The 10,029-nt window shown below is 37.0% G+C and overlaps 1 protein-coding gene across 1 annotated transcript; it reads left to right on the plus strand.

Moving 5' to 3' along the window:
- The first annotated feature begins 3,090 nt into the window (after positions 1-3,090).
- Positions 3,091-8,654, plus strand: LOC108373073 (facilitated trehalose transporter Tret1-like). The gene is made up of 6 exons (XM_017628914.1): positions 3,091-3,190; positions 5,502-5,734; positions 6,838-6,968; positions 7,174-7,514; positions 7,591-8,012; positions 8,096-8,654. The coding sequence occupies exons 1-6, from the start codon at positions 3,091-3,093 to the stop codon at positions 8,306-8,308; spliced, it is 1,440 nt and encodes a 479-aa protein (XP_017484403.1). The 3' UTR covers positions 8,309-8,654.
- The last annotated feature ends 1,375 nt before the right edge of the window (positions 8,655-10,029 follow it).

The following is a 10,029-nucleotide window of genomic DNA, read 5'->3' on the forward strand; positions in this document are numbered from 1 at the left end:
TAACTGATGTCCAGAGCGTACTTAAATTATGGAGGGAACACTTTTTCGCCCCCCTGAATGGTAGCAGCGCTGAAATTAGTGGACGAACCCGAGCCCCCAGTCGATGACGATGCAGTCGATGTTCCACCGCCTGACTATGACGAGGTACGAATAGCGATAGCGCGCTTGAAAAACAACAAAGTTGCTGGAGCTGACAGCCTGCCAGCTGAGCTATTCAAGTACGGTAGCGAGGAGTTTATATGCACGCATCAGCTCGTATGCAGAATATGTTCGGATGAACACATGCTCGACAACTGGAATTTAAATGTGCTCTGCCCAATAAACAAGAAAGGCGATCCCGCCATTCGCGCCAACTACTGCAGAATCAGCCTTCTAAGCATAGGTTATAAGGTCTTATCGACTCTATTGTGCGAAAGACTGAAGCCCACCGTCCACGAACTGAGTGGACCTTATCAGTGTGGCTTTAGGCCTGGCAAATCCATAATAGCCAAATCTTGGAAAAGACCCGAGAGAATTGGATCGGAACAGACCATCTATTTGTCGATTTCAAAGCCGCTTTCGACAGCATGTGGCGTGTGCCGACGACATCGATATTATCTGTAAAAACAAGGGCTACGTCTGTTCTGAGAATTGAATTGAGAAGTGAAGTCCTCTCTCGTCGTACAAAGATCACACTCTATAAGTCACTCATCATGCCTGTGCTGGTGTATGGCGCGGAGGCATGACAATGACAACATCCGATGAGGCGGCTCTTGGGGTTTTCGAGAGAAAGATTCTGCGAAAGATTTACGGACCATTACGCGTTGGCGATGGCGAATACCGCAGACGATTTAACAATGAGCTGTATAAGCTTTACAACGATATAGACATAGTGCAGTCAAACTGTCATCTACATTTTTAGGTTGCCTTAGAGCACGCACAGAGCAGAAATACATTCAAATGTTTGGTATTGCCTGGATTTGGATGCCGCTCGGACCCGGAATAGAACTTTGGTGCTGCTGGGTGATAGCGCGCACCTCTAACCGCTCGACCAAGGCGGTAGCGCCTAGTTCGGGTTTTTCCCTCATAAAATTGTATTTAACTTAATACAGATAATAAATCACTAAACATGAATTTCTAAGTAAATATTAAGCATTCTGTAGCTTTATAGCGTTTTTTTCTTATATGAGACATTTTTTCCCAGATGCCAAAGATAAATTTTAAAAGGAAAGTAAATTCCATAAACATCCTCAAAAGTGTAATAGGTGATTAGATACAAACAAACACTGATAAGAATTTAATCGTAGCTTTACCCACTACGATGTGGAGATACATATTAGGAATGTTAATCCCGGGATCTCGGCCTTTTTTGGGTTGCGAACATCCCGCAAATAATCCCGGGATATTCGGGATTTATAACTTGCACTGATGACAATAATAGAAACTCCTTTTCTCGACGAGTATTGACTATGTTTATTTTTTTTATTTAATAATTAGTATTTTTTATAAATATACATATAGCACCTGTAACCATGGGCCAAATATAGTAAAATTGCGTTTTAATTTTTTCACTCTGACGTCAGTAGTTCAAAAATGATTACAAAAATTCAATGAAATGTGCTTAGAGAAAGAGTATAGGTACCAAATTAGAGACAAAATTCTGTAAAATTTAAACAGATTAAATTTTTTGGTGCATAAGTACGGGTAAGTATTGAAAACGCCCTTTTAAAATTTTAGCCTTGAAATTTCGCAATATTTGTTTTTGGAAAAATTATATGATAAGGACTTACAAAAACGCGGTAACATCTTCGAATTTTTTCCTTATCAGCTTGAAAAATTACATATTCGTCCTTGTGAATCCAAAAAATTTTAATTTTTTGATTGAATCTAAAGAAATTTCCTCTTTAATTTGGTACCCTTATCAGCCTTGAATTTTTTAAATAATTTTTGGAATGAATCATATCTGTAAAATTACAAAGTCCTTTAAAATAAATGCTGAAGTCAGACTGAAAAAATTAAATCGCCAAATTAAATAAAAAATTAGGTTTCAAACCCATTGATTTATTATTTATTTTATGGTAAGAGAGCTTCTTAAACAATATAGAAGCAATTTTTTTCGATTTAAGTTGTTGAAAAGTAATGAATATCTGAGTCCCGGGACTAATCCGGGGAGTCCGGGATTGTTAATACGACATCTCGAAAATCCCGGGATCGTAAAAAGCCAAAAAATTAACATCTCTAATACATACATATGCCTGTAGAGTCAGTGGTTAGTAGGGGCTGTTAAAAAGCGCTGTTGAACTTTTGTCAGTTCACAGTCGCTGGCACGTTGACTAACTTATTCGATTCCTTAATTTGCAGCGCGTAGACTAACTTATTCGATTCCTTAATTTGAAATATACCGTTGTAATATAAAATGTTAGGTTTATGCACAAATTCCGAAGGCGTTTTTAAATTCGAATATCGAAAACAGTTGCTGGCATCAGTGTGCAGTAAGATATTCCGAAATAATTATAAAAAAAATGTTTATCGAATTTTCCCAAGATAAAATATGCACATAAAAGAAAAGTGGTACAATTTTCCGTTTTAAGTAAAGTGATTTGTGCTTTGTGTAAAATTTTTCGACTGAAATGCGTTCGCCGGCAGAGAAAAAAGAAGATTCGAATGCTCTGCATTGGATGTGCGAAACAAACTCTTGACCCGATGCTGGACGCAGACAGTGTAAACTTTTATTTCTTTAGTCTATATATCAGTCATCTATTCTGGTAGATTTGAAATCATGTGTTAAATATAAAAACATAGCCTTGAAACTAAAAAAGAATGCAACAAATTTTCTTCGAAATTTCAAACTTTTTTCTCGGAAGTGTTAGATTTTTTTGAGTGTAGAGTTTTATAGCTCATTTAAGTTTAGCCTGATAACATAAAAGTCTCAAGTGAGCAGGCAGTGCGAATAAATGCGGATGTAATCGCAATTATCCTATGCGGAAAATGTCTCAACTCTATGGAACAGGCACTTAGCGATATTTATAAATGGTCTGAGGAAGTAGGCCTCGGTGTAAATCTGGTCGGAACAGACCTAGCGCTCCTCACCAGGAAGTATACAATTCAGGAATGGAGAAAGCCTCAGTAAGGGGGCGCGATCCTAACACAGAAAAATCACACGAAATACTTGGGGGTAATAGTGGACAGCAAACTGTCATGGAAGCTAAATGTTGAGGAAAGAGCGAAAAAGGCATCTGTTTCTCTCTACGCATGCAAAACGATGCTGGGGCAATACGTGGGGCTTGTCCTTGAGTCTAACACATTGGGCATTCTATGAGATTGTGAATCGCGTATTACTCCACGGAGTACAAGTGTGGTGGATAGAAATGAATAAGAAGACCTATGCAAAACATATCCCTAGAGTGCAAAGACTACCGGAGGTAGGAATAACAGCTGCGCTGAGCGTTATCCTGCACATAACTCCAGCAGATCTAGCTGCTAAAAACATAGCAGCTAAATACCACTGCTCAATTCAATGGTAGATCATATGGTCATAGTAAGTTTTCCTGCCACCTAGTGGACAACATAGACTATATCATCCCACGTCTGCAATTTGGGGAAAGTTTTTCAGTAACGATTGAGAAGGATGGATGATGCAAGGGTTTGCAAGCAGCAGGCAGTAGAATTCATGTGTTCACAGACGGTTCAAAAACAACAGATTACGTACGAGCAGTTGTCTATTGCAAAGAATTAGATCAACAAGTCGTTCAAATTACCAAAGTACTGCATCATCTTCCAGGCGGAAGTCGCGGTGGTAAAGAAAGCAGCGGAGCTTCTCAATAATAGCAATGCCTTACCAATCAAATTAATTTCTTTATAGATAGCCAAGCAGCCAAAAATCCATATTGTCAATTAGGACGACTTCAAAAAGTGTCTTAGAGTGCAGAAATGAACTAAAAATGCTAGGGCTAACTAGGAAAATTCACTTGTACTAGGTACTTGGGCATAAGGGCATATGTAGAGGAAAACGAAACAATACAGTCACGCTAGAAATTACTTCCGTTAGGTGCTCCTCACAAACCTCGAGGAAGCAACAAAAGGAGGGTTCCACAAAATCCTAAAATTGCCTAAGAAGGTTTCATGGATTCTTGATATAATGCCCACCTATTCATCATGAATGGTCATTTTTATCTGGTAATAAATACAATGGACAAAAAAATGTATCTATGTGAGGCTTTTACTAGCCAGGCAGTCCTACTTGAACGTTGGCCACGAACTTCCTAGTCCGTTTTTTTTGTTTTATAAAAGGATGCGCTAACTCTTAGCCAGGCGCATTCTTGGAACTGAACGTTTGGATCCCTTACACGCTTTTTTAAGTATTTTTTAGAAAACGTTTCCAGGCTGCTCACCAAGGTTTGCCATTTCGCTTTATCTCGTGCAGACGGCGTTTTGTCAAACCGGATGTTATGAGCTGCTTAATGCTTAACCAAATGCAAACGAATTGTTTATGGCCACTCCCAGTCAAAATATTTCCTGCTTTTCTAGACTTCTGCACATCCAATTATGCTATTTTATTAATGTTATAAAAAAAAAAAATAATTTCGCACGCATGTGTTTACCTTGCTGTCATTAACTGTTGCTAGAATATCACCACACAGAGTATTTAAAATGTTTTTATAACTTAGTTATCATTGTAGATTAGGGTGATCCCAAAAATACATGCGGGGGAGAATAAAAGAATATTTTAAATATTAAGCTTTCACCCGCTTAGGAGTTTTTTACATAAAAAAAAAATATATTTAGAACCGCCTTAAAGCCCATGTATTTTATATGAAAAAACATTTTTCGTAGAAATGGTATAGGATTCTTGAAAATCAATATTTTTCGATCGGAAGACTCTGTTTATCTTTAGGAGACTGCCAATAACAATACTCAATTTTTTATTGAACCATTTTCGTACATTAACTATTTTTTATAGGTCTCTCAGAAACCCCATAAAAAATCGCTAATATTAAAAAATGGTAAAAGAAATCATTGGGTATTAGTATTGGCAGTCTCCTAAAGAGAGACAAAGTTTTCTGATCGGATAATATTGTTTTTCAAGAAATATTTTTTATTTCTACGAAAATGTGTTTTTAGCCATATAAAACATAACTTCATGGGCTTTGAGGCAGTGCTAAATATATATTTTCTTAAATAAAAAAATAAGCTTTATTTTTTTCCATTCATAAAAATACTGCGGGATGAGAGCTTAACATTTTTAACTTTTTTTGGACCACCCTATTGTAGACACGTACATACAAAGAGTTTATGGTATTTGCGAATGCGCATTTAATCTTCACAGCTTTAGTAAGCGTTTTAAAACAATTCTAACATTTGTATGTACATTCAAACAAGCGGCTTATCTACCTATTAAAATATCAAATAAGATGTTGCTTTTATGCTTCCTTTTAAATATAACTTGCTTATCTAATATACACATACTATGAATTTCACAATTTATATTTACATAAAACTAATTTTTCATTAAATACTTGCAGTTACCATAATCACGTTTTGTCATGGCTTTGGCTTGGGTTGGTTTTCGGTGATACTGGCTAAACTACAATCGCCCATTGAAACTGAGCTGGATTTCGTGATCACCTTGAATGAAGGCTCATGGATTGGTGGGCTGAGTTCGCTCGGCGGAGCTACAGGCAATATTGTGTATGGCATTTTAGCGGATCTCATAGGACGAAAAGCTAGCATCTATGTGTTGGCTATACCGTATATAGTAAGTGCAAACCTTTGATGGGCATACATTAATGTTTTTGCATTTAAACTAATAGTTGGCTACTAGATATATATTAAAGTACTTAATATTTGGAGATGTAAAAATATTCATTAAAATTTCGGGATTTGAGAGATTCTCGGGATTAAATCAGGATTTTCAAGACTATTTCAGGATTCTCCGGACTATTTTGTGGTATATTAGATTTGAATTTTCTGTCGGAATTTATTCGGACTTTGATTAATTTATTTATGGAAGCGACAAATTTATCGATTTTTCAAACAATATCTTCAGTTATCGATATATTTATCGATGTTTTTATCGATATATTTATCTACATTTTATCGATATAATAATCGGTATTATTATCGATATAATAATCGATTTGCTATCGATATATTTATCGACATAGCCTCGAAATCTAGAATCTTAAAAATCTCGAAGCAGCCTCGAAAATCTCAATTTCGAGATTTCCGAGCACCTCAAAAATTCTAGAAATCTCGAAGTAAATAGTCTCAAAATAGTTCCAACAATTTGAAATAGTCCCTAGAATCTCTATTATCTTGAAAAAGTTCCGAAAATTCCGAAGTAGTCCCGAAAAATCCGAAGAAATACCGGTAATCCTAAAAATCTCGAAGTAGTCTCGAAAATCCCGAAATAGTCCCTAAATTACCGAAAATCCTGTAAAAGTCCCACAAAAGCTGAAGTAGGCCCGTAAATGCCGAAATAGTCTCTAAAATCCCGATATAGTCTCAAAAATGCTGAACATCCCAAAGCAGTCTCGAAAATTCTGAAACTGTCAGGAAAATCTCGAAATTTTTTATTTTTGGACTGAGCAAAAGCAAGTACGTAGTCTTTATTCAAGTCATACTTTTAGCCTAAGTATTTAGCGCTGTGAAAATAAGTAAATACTACTTAGCATACATATTTCTTAACATCGAAAATACTTAAGTTAATATTACTTTGGTATTTACCATAATATAAATACCTAAAAGCTTTTGTACTTAGTACTTAATACTTAGTAAAAGCAATTTTGCCCATCACTGGTACAAACATAGATTTTCGACAGAAAAAAGAATTCACACGAAAAATCTATTTTTGAACAGATTTCCTGGATACTCGTTTATCTTGCAAAATCAGTCGAATTTTTGTATGTGAGTCGCTTTCTGGCTGGCGTCACAGGCGGCGGCACTTATGTCATCATACCGATCTTCATTGGCGAAATAGCAGAACCCAAGTACGAGCATACATATACGATTATCTTCGAAATATATATGAACATACATCTCTCTATGATTAATTGCTTCTCGTTTTCAGAATACGCGGCCGTTTAACTTCGCTTTTCTCGCTCACTCTAAATAGTGGCATATTTCTTGGTNTACGATTATCTTAGAAATATATATGTATGTACATCTCTATGATTAATTGCTTCTCGTTTTCAGAATACGCGGCCGTTTAACTTCGCTTTTCTCGCTCACTCTAAATAGTGGCATATTTCTTGGTTACATAATAACCGCACGTGTACCGTACCATTATATACCCATATTGGGTGTAGCTTTGCCACTAATCTATATGTTGTTGGAAATATATTTCCCAGAAACACCAATGTTTCTGCTGCAGCGCGGCCTGGATGCGCGCGCTAAGGAATCGTTGAAATTCTACCGCAACTTCCAATCGACTACAAAAGAGAGTTTGCAAGAGTTCGAAGTTGAATTTGATAAACTGAAGAGTGCTGTGTCTAGCAGCAAGAATAGCATGAGCAATGTGACCTGGCGTGATTTTTGTAAGTTCACAGTTACTAACTACTAACTACTATATAATAATTTTTCAACTTTCCTACTTCGTATGTATGTATGTAGGTAATAAGGAAGCTTTCATTGCCTTTGGCAATGGTTTCGTTTTGATGCTGCTCAACACTTTCTGTGGTGCATACGCGATACTCTACTATACATCGAGCGTTTTTGTACAAGCTCGCACCGAATTGCATCCAGACATTAATACCATCATAGTTGGCTTGGTGCAAGTAACCGGTGTCTATACGGCAACAATTTTGGTCGACAGATTTGGGCGCAGACCTCTGTTGATATTCTCATGTGCTGCCACAAGCGTGGGCATGGGTATCTTTGGCTTATACGGCTATCTATTACAAAATACTACTGTCGTAGTATCCGTATTTAGCTCATGGCTGCCATTGGTGAATGTGTGCTTCATTATGTTTGTGGCCAATTCGGGCCTAATACCAATACCCTTTGTACTGCTGGTGGAATTAATGCCGTCAAAGGTAAGTATTTAAATGCTTAGAGTTGAAGCTAAGGTCTGTAATATTTTTAATCAATATTAATTATTTTCTATTACTCCAAATAGATACGAGCGAAAGCGTCAGCCATTTGTTTGATCATATTTAACATCATAGGTTTTGTTCTGATGAAAATGTTTCCAATATCTTTGGCTGCTTTCGGCTTGTCTGCGCCAATGTGGCTTTTTGCCGTCACATGCATCCTCGGCTTGGTTTACATTACATTCTTTATAAGAGAAACCAAGGGCATGTCGCTGAATAAAGTGGAACCGGAAGCGTGAGTTTCATATAGTAATGCATGGTACAAAGAGAACACATAATTTAGCGAGATTGAGAGTCTTGAAATTTAGAATTAAAACTTAGTAGTAATAAGGCTAGTAATAAGCTTACCTATAGCAAGTAATAATAATAAAAGTAGCAGTGATTTAACAGAGACTTGCGAGTATCACTCGGCTTGTAGACGTACTGTTCTTTTTTGAAAACTTTTCACCGAGGATATTTGCTGTTGCATTTTCTCAACTGCACAATCTCAACGCCACTTAAATCTAGGGAACTAATTTACACAGGATCTATGGCCCTGTTCACGTGTACGAACAGGCGCACTTAGGCCATGGAAAAGGAGTGAATAAGTGGCGACGCCTAATGGTTTGTAGTTCTCTGAGCTGATTAAAGACCCATCTGTGCAGAATTAAACCACACGAAACTAGTGAAGCCCCGTAAGATAAAAAACCTATACAATATCTAAACACTATTCAGAAATCCGGGTATTAGGATTTTTTTCTCAGATATTCGAGTACTCGTAGATCTAGATTATCCTGATAGTCAATGAATCCGTATAGATCTCCGAGCTCTACTTAAAAGGCTTCCATTCAGCTTCAATCCATTCATGAATTTGGTACATTAGGACATGGTACCATACTCTGAACATGGCCCAGTGCAGCCTTCATGTAAGTATATATGTAGAGAACGATTTCCTCGGACCTAGCGTAGGAGTGCAGTCATTGGTTCCTGCCGGAGTTAACTCGAGTTATCTTAGAATTCTGGAGTGCTCATAGCACCCAAAGTCCAAAGTCTCCAAGAGGTCGTTGATGACAAGAACCCAAAAGAGTGGTGAGAGCACTACTCTACTTGAAAAGTTCTGTGGCAACGCTTGTGAGAAATGAACCTGACAAAGCCGACCTCGATATTCAGGATTTTAGGGGTTTCAAATTGCCTCAGACAGAAGGTTGTTGAAAGCCGCCGCCGCGATATTAAGAAAATGCCCAACCAGCTGATATGCCTTTATAGTAGGCAGGGTGATTTGATGACAAAGGAGAATAGGCATAGTCAAACGTGAAAAAACACAAAGATTGCGCTGGCTTTGACATTTCGTACGTATAGGTGAGGACATTTGAGTGAAAAAACTTTTAATTCGGCACCCTATTTTGAAAGAGACTGGAAAGTGCCAAGTATTTACTATTTCGACCAAGAGCTTAATGCAATGTATGCAATAACGTATAAAATTTTACGCTAAATAAATTGCACAAAATTTGTTGACATACAAGAGCCATGTACATACATATGCATATATGTATGCATATAGGTATGCACATACATCTGTGTAATCAATGCTTTTTACAACCTAAAAACCTAAATAAAAAGTCGATGAACTAAAAACGTTCTGCTGTTCTCCCTTTTCCCACATAAAGCTTTCTCAACACTTTCAACCATTCGAATTCATAAGTACTTTTATCCATTTCACTTTGCACCCGAAGACTCTCTTCTCTTCTCTTTCAATATGCATACTTTTAAAAGTTCGACCTCATTTTCATTCCAAGCATTCGATCAAATTTATGATAACCCTGAGCTAAATATGTTTTGTTGTTGCTGGTGTTGTATAGCATATTTTAATGCAACTTATGCTAATGGCTTGGCTGCAATAGTGAATTTAAATGTCGCTTGAACAGAAACACCGAAAACTAGGCAAACTTGAAAATTAAAAATCAAACCACTCAGCAAAATA

Source organism: Rhagoletis zephyria, unplaced genomic scaffold, assembly GCF_001687245.7.
Source record: "Rhagoletis zephyria isolate East Lansing unplaced genomic scaffold, Rhagoletis_zephyria_1.1 Rzeph_scaffold_06332, whole genome shotgun sequence".
In the NCBI taxonomy this organism is placed as follows: Eukaryota; Metazoa; Arthropoda; class Insecta; order Diptera; family Tephritidae; genus Rhagoletis; species Rhagoletis zephyria.

What these genes read in the sequence shown, in the direction of transcription:
- LOC108373073 (XM_017628914.1), top strand. Translation starts at nt 3,091, where the DNA reads ATGGAGAAAGCCTCAGTAAGGGGGCGCGATCCTAACACAGAAAAATCA. An exon ending in AACTGTCATGGAAGCTAAAT is followed by an intron (nt 3,191 to 5,501) that starts GTTGAGGAAAGA and finishes AAATACTTGCAG; the next exon opens with TTACCATAATCACGTTTTGT. An exon ending in TGTGACCTGGCGTGATTTTT is followed by an intron (nt 7,515 to 7,590) that starts GTAAGTTCACAG and finishes GTATGTATGTAG; the next exon opens with GTAATAAGGAAGCTTTCATT.